Genomic DNA, 16,979 nt, shown 5'->3' on the forward strand with positions numbered 1-16,979 from the left:
AAATGGTAGCTTCTTCTGTCCTTGTCTCTGAATTTAAAAATAAGAGTACTTCCCCTCTGTGTGTGGCGTGTGTGTACTTGTGTGTCCTAATGATCTGTGTTCTTGCTCTGGTGAAGGTATTACATCTGAGCTTTACATCTATTCACACTTGCATTCCTGTGTGTGTGTTTAAGTCTCTGTTATGTGTGTGTGTGATGTCGGAGGGTGGCAGTGATTAATTGCACGGTAGGGATCGAACAAGCATTGTTTAATTAAAGCCTTTGGTAATGTCAGAGTTTATGTTTCCTGGGAGACAAGAGGTGGGACCTTGTCTACCACTTTCAGCTACTACCCTCTATTAATCACAGCGGTGTGTGTGTGTGTGTGTGTGTGTGTGTGTGTTGTGTGTGTTGTGTCTAAGCAGATGTAAATCTTTTTTACAGCTCCTCTGGGTAAATAAGAATCAAAGGGCAATTATGGTAAAAAGGAAATTTTCTGAAAATGTTTTTAGAATCACAACTGGATGTTGCTCAAACATAGCAGTTTCTCATTTTGACACCTGGAGATGTTTTGTGATTCTAGTTCATTTCAGTCCTGCCTCTAAGCTTTTGGAGATGAGTAGCACTTGTGTAGAGGAAGTGCTGGAAAAAGGTGCAACATCACCAACTTTTTACCAGCAAGTCTGTTGCTGTTTTTGGCAAAATATTTCAACCAAAATCCTGATAGAACTTTAGCGCTAAAAATATCCAGAAACTGTAAACACACTACCTGTTTAACAGTTTTGCTTTGTTTAATTTTTGCTTTTGTATTCTCACACTGATTCTTCTCACATTTGTGAAAGTTAACTAGACAGCACTCACAGAGGGCAAAGCTCCTCCAAGGCAGCTCTGTTGCCCCATAATGCCATTACAGCTACTGTAAATGCGATATTCTCATCACAGTTTGACCCTCATAATATAATTCCTTGACCATGAAAACCTAGGGTATACATAGCATTTGGAGCCACATTGATATCATAAATAGTTTGAATTAGTTATTTAAGAAAAATGATAGACATGAGTGATTACTAAATAAATATCCCATGCAGACTGAAATAACTGTGTGTACTTAAAGTCACACATTTGTAAGTCCACTTTAGAGTCCGCTTTCCAATGTGCCTCCTGCTACACTTATTCCCTCCACCCGTCTCCACCTCGGTGGAGGGAATGAACTTGACTAAGTACTAAATAACAACTGAGATGCCTGGACATCAGTTTTCTTTATCAGAAACCGAGGCCTGCTTTCATACCTCAGTGAGAAATATTGACAAGCTGTTTGAAACAGTGTCTGTTTGCATGAATTTGTAAGGTCGTTTAAAGAAGCTATGTACATACAGCATTTGTCATTCCTTCTCTCAAAAAGACATGATATTTTCTCAGCCGTTCCACTCTTTGTTTAGTCCCATACCAGAGGTGTAAATTGTAGATGTGAATAATGATATAACGGATGAGGTTTTGCAGTACTTGTGAACACCTTTCTTCACAACAAGTGATTTTTTTGTTTCATATTGCAAGCAAAAAGACATACTGAGTGTGATTTTATTGAACAGTCCTGCTCTTCACTGCTCTGCTCAGGGTATCGCCACAGCCTCCCCTCCTCTCCTTACTCCTCCGTGGCTGGACCTAATGGTCAGAGGTTACCTCCATCTGGCACGCTCTCCTCTGAATACCTGAACCAGGGTGGCTCTACAAAGGTCCTCCTCCTCATGTGTAACACGGCAGGATCTGGACAGCAAGCTGTCAGGTGAGCTGCGAGCTGACAAATGACTTTGTATTGTAGTTGGTTTAGTTTCATTAAGGGGTTGTATTTGACTGAAATAGCAAATATTCCGTTTAATCAGCTGTTAGTGCTCCATCTTGTGAAGTGGTTTATTGAATTAGGGTTTTTAAGTGCAGAGCAGCAGAATCACTTAACTTAGATTTCTTAGGTGAGACAGCATTTGAGGATGTGTCATCTTACATTTGTGATTTGTTCTGGAGCTTGTTCGAGTGCAGCAGCAGGCACATCTTTCCTACTCTTCCACTGTGTTCACATAGAATATCTCATTTATTCCTTCCTGTGCTGTCTCAGTGTCAGCATCTAACTTTTGTTTGACTTTGTCCTGTGTGTCTATTGTTCAAATTCCCTAGGCCAGACTGGTTTTATTTCACTTGTGCAGCTCCCACCCAGCCGTAGCTGGAAACTGACAGTGTAGAAACCTAAGACAGAGTTGAACAGTATATTCAAATCAGAGCACTTAATCTGTGTTAGTATGGTTTTATTGGTTGCCATGTGTTAGTCTAACAAGGCAGCGTCATTAACTTGCTTAGCACCTCGAATGCACCTGACGACAACAACAACACAGATCTTTAGTGTGGATAATTTGACCAAACAGTGGAAGCAGCCATAAGGCAGCTACAGCTGAATGATGCCTTTTTGTTTGCTGCTCACAGATAAACTGTGTTGTTCTGTTTGGGACTAAATGTCTGACAGGGTCCGAATGGCATCGTAAATCTGATCACGTCTCTCCTCAGTACTGACACTGACATCACAAATATAAAGATAATCCTTATAAGATAACAACTTTAGGAGTCTAGTTAGAACTGAGGAAGGATTTTCTGGCTTATGAACCAAAACCAAGCTAATGCATGATTGTTGTGCAACTACTTAAAAGATTAGTCCACTAAACTGCAAAGGATCATAGCTAAACCAAGGCACATGTCTGATAGTGCAGTTGAGCTTCCGGTGGAATATTTTGTAATGTGAAGCCAAATGAAATACTTAATAGTGAAGAAAACATTTTAACAGCAGGATTGTTTTAGTATATTTACACCATGACCTACTGTAGATTGTTTTTATAGGAAAATGGACTGCTCCATGTCCAATCCAGAAATGGAAGTATTCTTTTGACCAAAGGTAGACTGTGCCCATGGGAGTGACAGGTTATGATTGTTGCTGCATTCAGAAAGCAGGGTTTGGATTTTAGCGCTGGATTGCAGGTATTGTGCATAATTTCATATGTAGTACTTGCAATGCGGGACATTCCCGAACTCATTTACAGCAATGTCAAAAAGTTGGTGTGCTCCAAAACCTGGCACGGTGCTGTTTGTGCCAGATGGGGTGGTCTCCATTCGTTTGAACTACGTTAGCATGGTGCCCGCCGGGCGGCCACGCCTTCTCACCCTCTTTACAAAACTACGTGTCCCCCCTGCTGTTGCAGCATCTCTCGCTGGCTTATATACTCAGGTTTTAATGATGTGAACGTGAAACTATGCGAACATGGGCCACTGGTTAGCATAGATCTACGTCAACGAAGTGAAACCCGCTCATAAAAAACACTGGAACCCAAAAGGACTAGCACAAACAGCAGTGCCAGTGATGGCAATGTTACTCCTCAGGGTCCTCGGGCAGGGGAATGGTAACATTACAAAGATGAAGCAACAATCCAAAGACGTTTCAGGATAATTGGCTCAGAATATATTCATGGCTTGAATTTAACAATGATTAAATGAGCTGCTCACTTTGTACAATGTCCGGTGCTGCACCTTTTACCTGCCGACGGCATTTCAGCATTGAAAATTTCATTTCAGAACTTGGCCCTCACTGAGAGCAGTTTTTTTTTAAGTTACCAAGTGGAAGAGACAGAGGACAAGGAAATAATAGATCATGGTGATGAGAGCAAAGGGAGCCACCAAAAGAAAGACTAAGGACACTGATGCAGCTCAAGAGAGGAGAAGGAGAAAGAAACAAATTACAGCAATGGTTCAGAGAATTTCTTAAATTGGAGCAGAGTGATGAAATGCAGTTTCAAGTAAGAAAAGGGCTAGGTAAGGACTAGGACCTGCAGTTAAGAGCACAGGTATTATCACCCACAGACTATATAAATCCCCCCTAATTAAGGGGAAAACACCAATGACACCAATTTCTAAATTTTAAGGATGACTCAGATTTCCCAGATGTCATGGATTAAAAATGCCTAACCTATTAAACATGGATTCCCATTTCTCCTCAGTCATCCAGTTCCAGTCATCAAATGCCCTTTGGGTCTTGAGTTAACAGGACAGGAGTGAAGCATCAGGGTCTTCTGCCACAGTGTCCATGCTTATACATGTACAAATCCATAATTGTATTGTGGTTTAGAAGAGACCAGATGACAGACAGTCTTATAAATGTCCTGATTATGTCAGGATGGCACATTTATGGACTCATTTGTCCACATGCAGCAGGACTCATGCCACTAAACAACTGAATCTGTTTATGTAGTCATCTTCCCCCAGTTTTTAGAATATTGCAGCACTTCTGAGACAAGCAGTCTAGTTTCTATGTAGACGCCTTAACACCATATGTAGTAGTTGAACATGTCATCTCAGCTCTATGCTTCACTATGCTGCTACAGCTGTTTCATTTCCTGAAAAAGCTTTCCACGGGATTTTGGAACATGGCTACAGAGATTAGCCCCAATTCAGCCACAAGAGCATTCGTGGGCTGACGCTTGGTCTTCCAGTTTGATGGTGTTCAGGTCAGGTCTCTGTGGAACCACCTCAGTCCTTGTTTTGTGCACAGGAGCACTGTCTCGTTCAACCAGGAAACAGTTTGCTGTATGTAGCAGTAGGATTTCCCATAAGTTAAACTCCACCTTCCAGAATGATCATAAAATCGAAGCGGCACTATTCTAACATTCATACATTAGTTTTAGCTAGGTGTTGTTGGTCTTTGGTTCTTGTTACCATTGCTAACTCTGAGAGACGAGACAGTCCAAGTAACTTCAAAACAGTGCTGATTTATTCAAAGGATCACAGGTAAAATTAACATTACACGCTCAGGTATCTTGCACCTCCAAACTGCTCGCAGGCAGATGTAAGATGAAAGACCCTGAACCCACCAGGCCTATACATTATATCCCCTCGGTTGGGCTAGCCCCATACTACACAGAAACGTCAACCGAGACGTCTCTGTTACCAGCTTTGCAGCTGGTCATAGCAGTAGTCAAAACATGAAGTAAATCAATGTGCATGTGTGTGTGTCTGTTGATTAAGTGGTGTGTAGCTAAAAACATTCTCACGACCTCTAGTAACATGTCGTGACTTAAACATAAGAACATATTATGGCTAAGGCTACAGTTATACACGTCATAATAATAATATTAAACACCCTGTCTGCTGACAGTCATCAACTCTTCTCTCCAGTATCCTTGACCAGATGTACCCTGTAGAAACTCATAAGCATGACTAAGCATTTAACAGTCTAATTAGACATCCTATCTCCACTAAACATTTCTAATACATAAAGTATCTATCCAATTTCTATCTGACTAAAAATACCTAACAGTGTACTTGATAAATATAAAACCTCACAACTTTAATCTTTATCTATGTACGTCTAAATAATCCCTGAGAGATCCTGAAATATTAGACTTGTCTGTTTAGACAAACACAGTTGCCTCCCCATTAACCTCACATTCAGTGTAACAGCCTCCAATAGGCGCTGCTGCCCAGTCAGAGGGAGCACGGGCATTGAGTTAACCTAGAGGCCGAGGAGTCATTATGAGAAACAGCTGCGGTAATGATACACTGGTTTCTCCTCTCCTCTCTCAGGTTTGGACCTCCATTTCTCATGCGTGAGGACAGGAGCATCTCCTGGGACCAGCTGCAGCAGAGCATCCTCAGCAAACACTATTATCTGATGCTGAACGGATCTCAGGCTCAGGTAACGCCAGCATCCTCAGTAACCAGTAACATGCCACTCACTGTATTCTGTGTCCAGAACCATTCAGCTTGCAGGTTCTTGGACTCGACTCCAGTGGGGCAGATTAAACTAGCAGAGCAGAACACAGCTTAGTTGGGAGTTTGATCCATGTTCATTGAGAGTTTTGTGTTTAAATTAGTTTTAATTTGTCTATTGTTTATCTAACTGTTTGTCACATTTGAAGCTATTGTAAAAGAAACATAAAGGCAAAGGTTAACCCAGATAAGGATGTATTTCAGCAAGGTGCTGTAGTCTATCAGGTGTATGTTGCTGTCTTCTAATAAGCTGTTTTGGTCTGCTGAGACTATAAAGCAGATTTCTGGTTAGATTGCTGAGTGAATAATTGTTGGATTCTCTGTTGCTGAAATTTGAATATTTGTAATTGGCACTTTATTCTTTGTTTGCTGGACCATTTAGAGTTTTGGCTCCTCTTTAGTTCTCTTTTTTCATTTATTCCAAGTGAACCTCATTTGCTGCTTCACTAAACTAACACACACAAATTCCAGAACCATGTGCTGTGCTCTGAAACCAGAAGTGCCTGCACAAACGTTTTCAAAAGCATTAAGTATAGCTGCTGAAGTGCTTAGTTCTTGCATCTGATTAATAAAATTCTAATTCTGTGTTTGTAGTGTGGATGGATGGCTGTACTATTTTGAGAGCACTGATGCTCATGTCTGTTATGCTGAAGCTCTCATATCCTTCAGTTCATTCAGGGACGTATTTAAATTTGAAGTACTGCACTGTAAACTGTTTTTTAATAAATAGAATTCAGATTAAGTGTTCAGTAAAAAATATGACTGAGGACATCATACTCATAAGGACACACACACACAGAGTTCAAGCCTTTTATCAGCGAGTAATGGGGGTTTTATTGCTGAGTGTGGATTCAGTCATGCCACCACCTTTATCTGCAGACTTTACCACCATACTTTAGGAAGAAGTCTGCCTTTCAGAAGCACATTTTAAGATTCATCCTATTATAGCTAGAGTGGACACAATACGGCTACATTCCTGAATTTAAATGTACACAGTATATCCTGTGATTCTAGAGTGTTTGTTTTGTGGACAGCCAATCTCGCATGTTAAGCTCCTCTCCGTTCGTTCTGTTCCGCTCAGTGCCTCTGACAAGCGTTGACGATCACCCCCAACGAGCACGTCTCCACTCCAGCTTCGAGTGGTCTGTACAGCGTGAGCCCTGAACCACAGCTCCACAGTACACTCACTCATGCACACACATTGTCCTCGTCGCTGGTCGTCAGGTTGCCATGGGCAACGCCATGGTGACAGACAGCATTTGAGGTGGCCTTATCCAGAGTGAGCAGCTCTCCGCTTTATAAGAAAAAGAGTCAGAGAGGAGGAGAAAGAGAAATGTCCGCCTGTTATTTACTGATTACAATCTCAGTTTCTTAGTTACCTCCTCAAAGCCTGTCTGGCCAGATACAAATCTGTTGCAAACTTGCCCTCCTCTCAGATTTCATCATAAAGCAAACAACCCCCAGGTTCCTTTAGTTGTAGATTATATGGATATTTTGAACTGAAAAGGCCACCTATGTCCCAAGGTGCAGGACGGTAACACCCGCTGATGCTTTCTTGTCTCACTTTTAAAAAGGAAAAACTGAAGATGCATGAATTCTAGTCTGTTGCTGTGAGCTCGCTGTGTGATACAGTACTGTGTCTTTATTATGAGATGTTTTGGCGCCACTCAGAGGTTTGTTTAGTAAGGTACAACTTTTGTTAGAGCTGGGGTATTGAATTGTGCCTCGAGCACCTGTATGGTCCATGTCTAAGACAGGTCCAGTGATTTTAGACCCTGAGGAAAAACTTTTAAATCAGATGAGAGGTGAGAGAAGCTTGTTTTTAACATGCTTTAAATCTTCACATGTAATTTTTGTTACCAAGAGATTGTCCCTTGATGGTTGTAATAACTTGAAATGTTCAATATTTTGCCTTCCAAAATGTTCCCCCCATGATATTTCTGACCTTTTGTCAGGTTTTCTTCTTAAAAATATTGTATTGTTAGCTATTTTTAGATGATTCTGTCCTGACAAATTCAGTTTTCTATCTTAATTCTTAACTTTTCTGCTTGTTTGATATTTTTAAAGGATTAAGACTTTCTTAGGGGTTGAAATGTTGCAATTCAGACTATTTACAATTATTAAAATCCTTACAGTTTCTCAAGTCATTTACCAAATCCAAAACCCATTCTGGACTGTGTAGACAATAAATAACTGTTCAAAATTAGTTATTTAAAGTTCTTTCTAAATACTTTGTCTAAAATGGTATCGATTTTTAAAAACCTCAAGATTCAACTTGCAGAAATTGCTCAAAGTCAAAATTAGAGTCAGATGAATGAAGCACTTGAATGCACTTAATTACTTTTGGATTTGAATGCCTTGTGTATTCAGGTGCTCAGCGAAAACCCCCTCAGTTTTACCCTTGCTCTGCTGTCTGGGGAATAGGCCAACGCTGGTGGTGGACATCTTGACAGATTACAGATCATCCTGGAGAAGGTTGTAGATCTGTCCAGTAGACTGATCAAACCCTTAAAACTGAAAAGAGAACTGTGTCTTTTTCATTTGCTGCTGTAGGCTCCTGTTAATCAACCAATTTATTTCCCTTTATGCTCGACTGCAGCTTCCTATTCTCCAAAGGCAGTTCCCTCAGATTGAGCACATTTGCAGCCTAATTCCACTTTCTGCTCTATAATAAGTCAGCCCTGTTATCTTGCTTGCTGAAGCAGAAGAGGAGTTATTATTCATCTGTTAATGCATTTTCAAGACCACATATCACATGTAAATGAGAGGATTTGTGTGTTTTAGACTGTTGTGATGATATAGATCCTATAGTTTGACATTTCAAACTTTGCTGGGATTGCTCGTGTTCATGTTGAGTGATGTGGTCTTAGATGAAAACACAATTTAATGCCAGAGTTGGAGCAACTTTGCATTTGCACCCTTTCCAGTCGTCTGTTTGAAGTTGGAAGGATGCGATCTCACAGACTTCCATGCTTCAATAATAATTTATGGATATTTGATTCAGTCATTTATTGCTGGGTTGTTCACTGATGCTGCCAGCAGTGTGAAATGTGATGAAAGTGCCCCCTCACAGACCTGATGATGCAGACTATCATTTTAAACTCTTATTAAACAATAAGTAAGATGTTTTTCTCTCACATTACCTTTGACTGTTGCACAGTTATGAATGTTTAATGTTGTTGATGGGGAAAAAAAAGGACTTGAGTAAGTCCCCCCCCCTCCAAATAAACACTAAACCCTTGCATCACATACCAGATGTGATGTAGGGTTGCTTTCTCTGCTGTATTACAGTTGGATACCCGAAACCAGGCCTGATGGGACCAGTTGGTACCTGAGGGTTCAGGCCTGGTTCAGACACAACTATGCAGCCCAGTCCATGTTCTAAGCTGTATAGTAATTTTGTTGACTGGCTAAATTACATGGCTGTGACAGTACCATACCAGCTGTCTCCTATCAGAAAACTGCAGTGACATTTCTTGCATCACCTCTTTCCCACTCTTCAGCATAAGCAGTTGCACAGTAATCTGTTTGCCAATTACAATTTTTTACAGATACAAGAAGCAAACTATACAAACTACTGTGTCGCAGTCAGTTCTGTTTAGATGGTTTTGAACAGTACAGTCACACAATCACTTGACAGCACATGCTCCTCATCAACCTGCTACTTGAACATGCTGGTTAAAAGTCAGTGCTCCAAACTGCAAAGATTTGATTCAGGTTTTCATTCTCTGCAGAACGCTGGGATGCTATTCAAGATCAGAGTAGTGGGAGGTTCGGCTGCATACAGTTACCTGTCTCCGCAGGACAACAGACCACTCTACCACCCAGCGGTTGACAGGTGAGACATGCACAGCAAACACACACTGTACATGGCCTTGACAATGAAATGATAAAACATGAAAAGAAATGCAATTATTAGATGAAACCAGTCCTTAACATAGCTTTCACTAGTCATGCCACTTTGATGGAAGACTACTAGTAAGATCACAGACATGTATAGCAGTAAACAAGCAAACAAATAACTATATAGCAGCCAATTAAAGCTGAAACTGAAATTGGAAGACAGGTTTTCTAGTGCCTTCTGAAAAAAGCTACAGTTTCTTTCAGAAGCCAGTGGACCCTAAGAGGATTACAGGGACCTAGTGAAATCGGGGGGATGATTATATCAATTTGATATTGTGAAGATAAGGCCTTTATTCCCTGTGTCGATACAGCTGACAGGTTTCTTATGAATCTCCACTGTTGTTCTGCTGAGCTGTAGTTGAGGTCATGCCTTCCGCAGAGGAGCAAGGAAATTAGATGGTGCTCTAGGTCAGGCTAGACTTTCAGCAGGTGTGTGTGCGTGTCTGTGTGTACAAGCATGTAGTTTTGTTCACGTTTTCATATGTTTGTGTGAGCATGTCTTACTGTCTGCAGCTCTGTGCTTATATCACATAAAGCATTTTCTTTACACACAGTATCTTCAGAAATTCATCCAAGTAGATGTATTTGGAGTGTTTGTCAATGAATTAGCATATTTGATTTATTTATTTAATGATTATCTGGGCTGTTCGTCTATGTGTTAGCCCTGCGATGGATTGGCAACCTGTCCAGGGTGTACCCCGCCTTCGCCCGATTGCTGGCCGGGATTGGCTCCGGCCCTGCCCGTGACCCCGTTCAGGGATTAAGCGGTTGAAAATGAATGAATGAATGAATGGTTATTTGTATAGGGACAAGTAAAACGTGAACCATTGCCACATACCACAGCATTAGATGAAACTAGTTTGCAGGTTTGTCTCAGGATGGGACTTAAAAATACACGACACTCAACAAAAAATACATAAAGAACAGCACAGTTATACAACCAAATTACCATAAAAGCCACTGACAGTAGATGCTAACATGACTAATAATTGTTTCAGCTTGAAAAATGCCCTGACTATTATGCCTGCCTAGTCTGAAGCACCAAAAACAAAAAGCAAGAAATGTGACTGTCTGCATGTTGTCAAAGTGTGTGCCACATGAATAACTAAAGATTTTTATAGTATGTAATTGGCCAGTCAGTCTGTTGTGTGTTGACTGCTCTCTAATGACACACTGCTTACAGAGAGGGCTGTCTTTTAATGAAATTAATCAAATGTTTAAGGTAAGAAAAATGATAATAATCATACTATGAATCCCTGAGTCGACAAAGGAGTATTTTGTAATGGATAAAGATTTTGTGTGAGATATCAGTGGAAGTGTGCTTTAATGCCTTTTGCATTTTGTAGTGTGTGTATGTAAGTGTGTGTGTCAGACACCACTGGAGATACAGTATGAGTTCACTTTCAAGTAAAGCAAATTATTATTGCAGCACTCATGCAAAATTCAAATATGCTAGCGAGCAGAGAGAAGGGAGGAACATTTGTGGATCCAGTAGAATAGTCACTTAATAGTCTGTGTCCGCTGCATTTCATAATCATTTTAGTAAAAATATTACCATGTTGAGGTATTTCACCTCCCTGACTTGTCTTGACATGTTATGCAAGCCTGACATCTAGTGTTAATGCTCAGCATGTGCACATTCATGCATTAAAATGTTCAGAGGAAATAAGAAGGGAGCAACAACACAGAGAGAATGAAACACCTCATAGTGAGAATCAGAGTCAGTATCCACACATGGAGACTGTCTCCCTCTAGAATACAGATGCTTTGCAGAATCAAATGGAACATCTGCCACAACGTATCCACCATGTTCCCAGAACAAATACAGTTGCCATCAGAAATATTAAACCCCCTCACCTCAAAAGACATTAATGTTGATGAAAGATAATGACAATAAATGACAATAAACCTCATTAAACAACAAAAAAATATTTATTGACACATATTTGAGTTACTTTGACAACAGAAGTTGACTTAACTTTGAAGTTCAAATGAAAAATGTAACTCTTTTAACACATGTGCATGTGCAGTATTATTCACCCCCAGCTTCAGTACTTTGTTAGAAGTTATAAAAGCTAAAGGATGTGCCACAAACATTAATTTGTCAACAGAAGGCATCACGTTCCTCTTGCTCCTCCTGGTATTTCTGGGAATCCATGATGCCAGGTACACAGTCAAGATTGCCTGTTCCTGCTGCAGAAAAACAGCCCCACATCATCAATGGCCCACCTCTATGCTTGACCGTGGGGATGGTATTCTTCTGGTCATAAGCTTGGCTTTTCACATGCCAGACATACCGCTGGTCCATATGTCCAAACAGTTCCAGTTTGGTTTTATCAGTCCTTAGGACCTTCTCCCAAAACTTTGTAGTCTTATCCAAATTCCTCCTGGCATATTCTAGTTGACTTTTGATGTTCTTTGCGGTCAAGAGTGGAGTGCGTCTTGGGGTCTGGCCATGAAGTCCTTGCTTATTCAGTGCACGTCTTATAGTTGCCACTGAAGCACTTGTACCAGCCTTCATCATGTCATCCTGTAGGTGTCTTGCAGTCACACGGAGGTTTTTCTTAGCTGTCCTGACTGAGTTTCTTCCACAGCCAGGCAGGTTTGCAGCTGTTCCATAAGTTTTAAACTTCCTTATAATGCTCCCAATGGTGTCTCTTGGAATGTTAAATCTTTTGGAAATCTTCTTATACCTAAGGCCCTTAAGGTGTGAAGAAATAATCTCCTCTCTCAGCTTTTGTGGAAGCTCCTATGTCTTTCCTGTGATTGAAAATCCCCCTGAATACCTTCATAGTTGGAATGTATATATGCATCACAGCTGGAGCAAATGAAGAATCATTATAGAGTTCCCAATGACTTAATTATGTTTCAACTCCACTTTAGGCCAAAAAACCTGCCAGAAAGCTTTAAAAACAACAATATTATATAGGGGTTGAACAATTGGCTATCTTAACAAAATATACTGTTACACACAAATACTACATCATACATTTTCTGTGTTGATTTTATGTATCACTCAACTCATAAAGAAGTCATCCAAAGCAGAAGATTCTGCTCTTTGAAAAAAACTGTAATTGATAAATCCTTAAAATATTTGGGGGGTTGAATATTTCTGATTGCAACTGTAAATAAATATAGAACTTAGCTTTCAGTGATTGCTAAATTTCACTTGCCTTCTATCAGTGCTGTTTGGCTGTTGAATACTGATGCTGTTTATCGTTTCCTAGATCAAAGCAGTGAAGGTAAGGTCTGCAAGATACAACTACCCGCTCATCATTATGACTCAACTTCAGACATTTTGCAAATTAATAGTTGATTGGAAGCAAGTCGGGGCTCACCTCTGCCCTGTGTAATCCCGCTGTTGCCAGTGTGTGGGTTTTATCGATGTGAAATAAAATTAAATAAAACTCAAGACCACAAAAAATAAACAGTCACTATCATCAGAACAGGCCCATTATATACTGAGAGCTACACAGAGCTCAGCATCCGTTGGGTTTCTGGTTTCATGCTCATGGGGATGAGGCAGTACTTGTTACCAACTCCAAGTAAACTAAGATAATAATTGTGTTGTAATTGTGGTGCCGTTTTATTGTTTTTCTCTTGCTGTATTGCAGAGCTCTGAAGCTCTGTGGCCATGGGGGACCTCCACATGTGAAGCTCGTCATCGAGTGGGAGCCCAAGACTAAAGAATGGTGAGCGTGATGCACGCACAGTTTTACCTCTGGAGGAGTGTACACACTTCAGAAAAAATTACAGTTGGAACACACACACATGCACAGAGTTTATAAACAGCTGTGTGTGCTGAGAGTCATTTTACAATTCCCAGATAGCACATGGATTCATTCTGTGTGTCAGATGGCACAAACACACAAATACACAATTGTACTGATCCAAAGATTGTGAACACCATTTTGCAGCTGTGTCGGAGCAATAATCCCTGTGTGTGCGTGTATGCTCCAGTCTGTTCGGCAGCATCCAGGAGGAGGTGGTGAAGGATGCAGAGAGTGTGAGGAACCAGCAGCAGAACCACTTGCAGCAACACAGCTGCACTTTGGACGAGTGCTTTCAGCTGTATACCAAAGAAGAACAGGTGAGTGTGAAGGCAGCACGGCTATTACTGTGTGTAAACAACATAAGTGTTTATTCTTGGCAAATCCAACCGTCTGTGCCTTGGCATCATCTCCTATCCAAAAATCAGACAGATTATATATTGCAATAACCAATCCACAGTTTTAGCACTTTTTTTCAATTGTTTCTTTATTGAAAAAAAAAAACCCAGTTTGCAACAGTATGCGTATATGTATGTGGTGGAGAAAGCTAAAGTTGTTTGTGTTTTTGCTCATCGTTCAGCTTGATGAGATTTAACTAATAACATCCACACCCAAAGAGCAGTTGGACTGATTAATTAATCCTAAAAATGGACAAATTACAGTGCAGTGTAAAACATGGCCAAAGGTTTCAGGCTGGATGAGGCACAGAGTGCTGTCTTGCTCAGAACGTATGGGAAAGAAACACAAGATGGCCCACTTGTAATGTGAGTCACAAGAAATACCCGACAAGATGAGTTCTAGGAACTAACTGGAAGCATAAAAGACTGAATCATGAAAAAATCACCTTGGAAAACAGGGGTTAAGCACTCACGTGGACAGGAAGCTACATGACAGGCGTCGTCAGATTTTTTTTTTTTTTTTTTTTTACTGATTTCTTATTCACTGCAAATACACAAAATGAAGAACACTGTGATGGTGTACAGCTCTGCTCATAGAGCTTTTGGGCTGTAAAAACATCACCAATTTCTGACTGAAATCACCCAGTGCAGAGGAAATGCAGGGCAGTAAGTAAATGCTGCACAGCAGGGAGAGCTCGACTGCTGTGCTTCAGCTGCTCCAAATCCTGTGTGAGCTTCTCAAAGTGTTTATAGGCTGCCAGTCAAATATAAGCCTCTTTATATTTAATAACAATAATAATGTTATTATCAGCCTGTTGTATTTTTATGACTATGTGGAGATATGTGGCCTTAGCCTGAGGTGTCTGGTTTAGACTGATTTCATTAAAAGCTGATTTATTATTCTTGTGGGTGGATGTTTAGTTTCACTGATGTAATGTATTCTGGTTTAGAGGGATTCTTTTCTTGATGACAATAAGAAGTAGGTTTCTATATTTGACTGGGAGATTGTCACCGTCTATGATATTTGCGAGCAAACAGAGTGATGGAGAGATTTTGCAGCTCATGATAATGGAGAGTTTCTCTGTCACCGCTATCCAGGAGGAGTGAACTGGTTGGCAGGCCCAAGCGGCATGGACGTAAGCATCAGTGCTACCCAAAGGTTTTTGGGAACATTATCTTACACACAGGTGTCTTTAGTTTTGGTTTACTGATAAATAACAGCACGTTATTTATCTTTTGCACTTGGCACAGCCGTGCAGAATTTCTCTCACAGCACCTGTCCTCCTGTGGAAATGGGCTCCATATGCATGAGATGTCACACACACAAATACAGTCACAAGAAAAAGTAATGTCACTGTTTGCAGTTTCCTGGGGTTTTTTTTTGCATAAACTGGTCAACAAACAATATTTCTAAGCTGATAAAATACAAACAGTCATGATATTTCATGTCTTTATTGAACACACCCATTAAACATACAAAGTGATGGTGGGAAAAGTAACGGCAAGCATTTTCTGTAGCTGTGGATTAGACCTGCACAAAGTTCAGGAGAAATTTTGGACCATTCTTGCTCACTGAACTGCTTCAGCTCAGCCATATTCTTAGGACGTTCTCTGTGAACGGCTCTCTTGAGGTCACTCCACAGCATCTCTATTGGGTTGAGGTCTGGGCTCTGACTGGGCCACTCCAGAAGGAAGGATTTTGTGTCTCCGAAGCCATTCTCTAGTAAATTTACTTGGACATTTAGGGTCATTGTCCTGAGGCATCACCTCAGGCTTGTTTGGAGCTTTAGCTTGCAGACAGCCACCCTGACATTATCCTGTAGGACACCTCGATAAACTTGGGAATTCATTCTCACTTCCACAATCGCAAGCGGTGCAGGTCCAGAGGCAACAAAGCAGCCCCAGTTCATGAAGCTCCCGCCTCTGTACTTCACTATTGGGATGATGTTTTCATGTTGGTTTGCAGTTTTTTTTTATTCCATACATAGTGCAGTGTGTTCTTCCCAAACAGTTCTACCTTCATTTCATCTGTCCACAGGATATTTTCCCAGTAGTGTTGTGGAGTGTCACAGTGGTCTTTGGCAAACTTTAGGCATGCTGCAGCATTGTTTTTAGAGAGCAAGGCCTTCCTCTGTGGCGTCCCACCATGGATACCATGCCTGTTCAATATTTTGCATATGATTAACTCATGAACAGAGATGTTAACCAACTCCAGTGAATCCTTCAAGCCTTTAGCTGTTACACTAGGGCTCTGTTTTACCTCACTGAACATTCTGCGTTGTGCCTTTGGGGTGATCTTGGCTGGGTGCCCACTTCTGTGGAGAGCAGCCACAGTAGTAGATCATCTCCATTTATAGACACTATGTCAAACTGTGGACTGATGAATATTTAAAGTTTTTGAGATGACTCTGTAACCCTTTCCAGCTACATGCAAATCAACAACTCTTGATCATCGGTCTTCTGAGATCTCTTTTTTGTGAGGCATGGCTGTTTGAGTGTTTTTATAAGTCAAGGTAGTTCTAAACCACACCTCCATTCTCATTTCACTGACTGGACTCCAGGTTTAATGACCCCTGACTCCAGCTGACATTTAGTGACATCAAAAGCCTGGTGTTTCCATTACTTTTTCCACCATCACTTTGTATGATTAATGGGTATGTTCAGTAAAGACATGAAAGATCCAGACTGTTTGTGTTTTATCAGATTGAAATAATGTGTTTGTTGATATTTCTGACTTTGGTGAAGATCAGATCACATTTCATGACTAAGAAAACCAGGAAATTGCAAACAGTGCCATTACTCTTTGTTGTGGCAGTATAATCCAAGCACAGGAGCAGGTTTTACTAGTGTTCCAAAATCGCAAGCTGCAAAAATACTCCAGCTGTCAAATCTGCAAGGTACAGACTCATTTCCACATTTTCTCTGAGTACAACTTGAGTAGTAAATAACAACAACCTTGCACACAACTACTAGAACCTATCCCCCTGCTGCAGCCCAGCATGGAACTATCCATCCATCCATCCATTTTCTTCCGCTTATCCGGGGCCGGGTCGCAGGGGCAGCAGTCTAAGCAGAGATGCCCAGACCTCCCTCTCTCCAGACACTTCCTCCAGCTCCTCCGGGGGAATGCC

General features: G+C 40.9%; 1 protein-coding gene across 2 annotated transcripts in view; it reads left to right on the top strand.

Moving 5' to 3' along the window:
• usp43a (ubiquitin specific peptidase 43a) overlaps positions 1-16,979 on the top strand; it is a 104,305-nt gene that overhangs the window by 73,280 nt on the left and 14,046 nt on the right. For both annotated transcript variants that reach the window (XM_020610985.1, XM_020610986.1), the window contains 5 exons: positions 1,593-1,761; positions 5,592-5,703; positions 9,512-9,615; positions 13,295-13,372; positions 13,641-13,770. In XM_020610985.1, the coding sequence (XP_020466641.1) occupies positions 1,593-1,761; positions 5,592-5,703; positions 9,512-9,615; positions 13,295-13,372; positions 13,641-13,770 (593 nt within the window). The remainder of the gene's footprint in view (positions 1-1,592; positions 1,762-5,591; positions 5,704-9,511; positions 9,616-13,294; positions 13,373-13,640; positions 13,771-16,979) is intronic.

This window comes from Monopterus albus, unplaced genomic scaffold (assembly GCF_001952655.1).
Source record: "Monopterus albus unplaced genomic scaffold, M_albus_1.0 scaffold108.1, whole genome shotgun sequence".
NCBI lineage: Eukaryota > Metazoa > Chordata > Actinopteri > Synbranchiformes > Synbranchidae > Monopterus > Monopterus albus.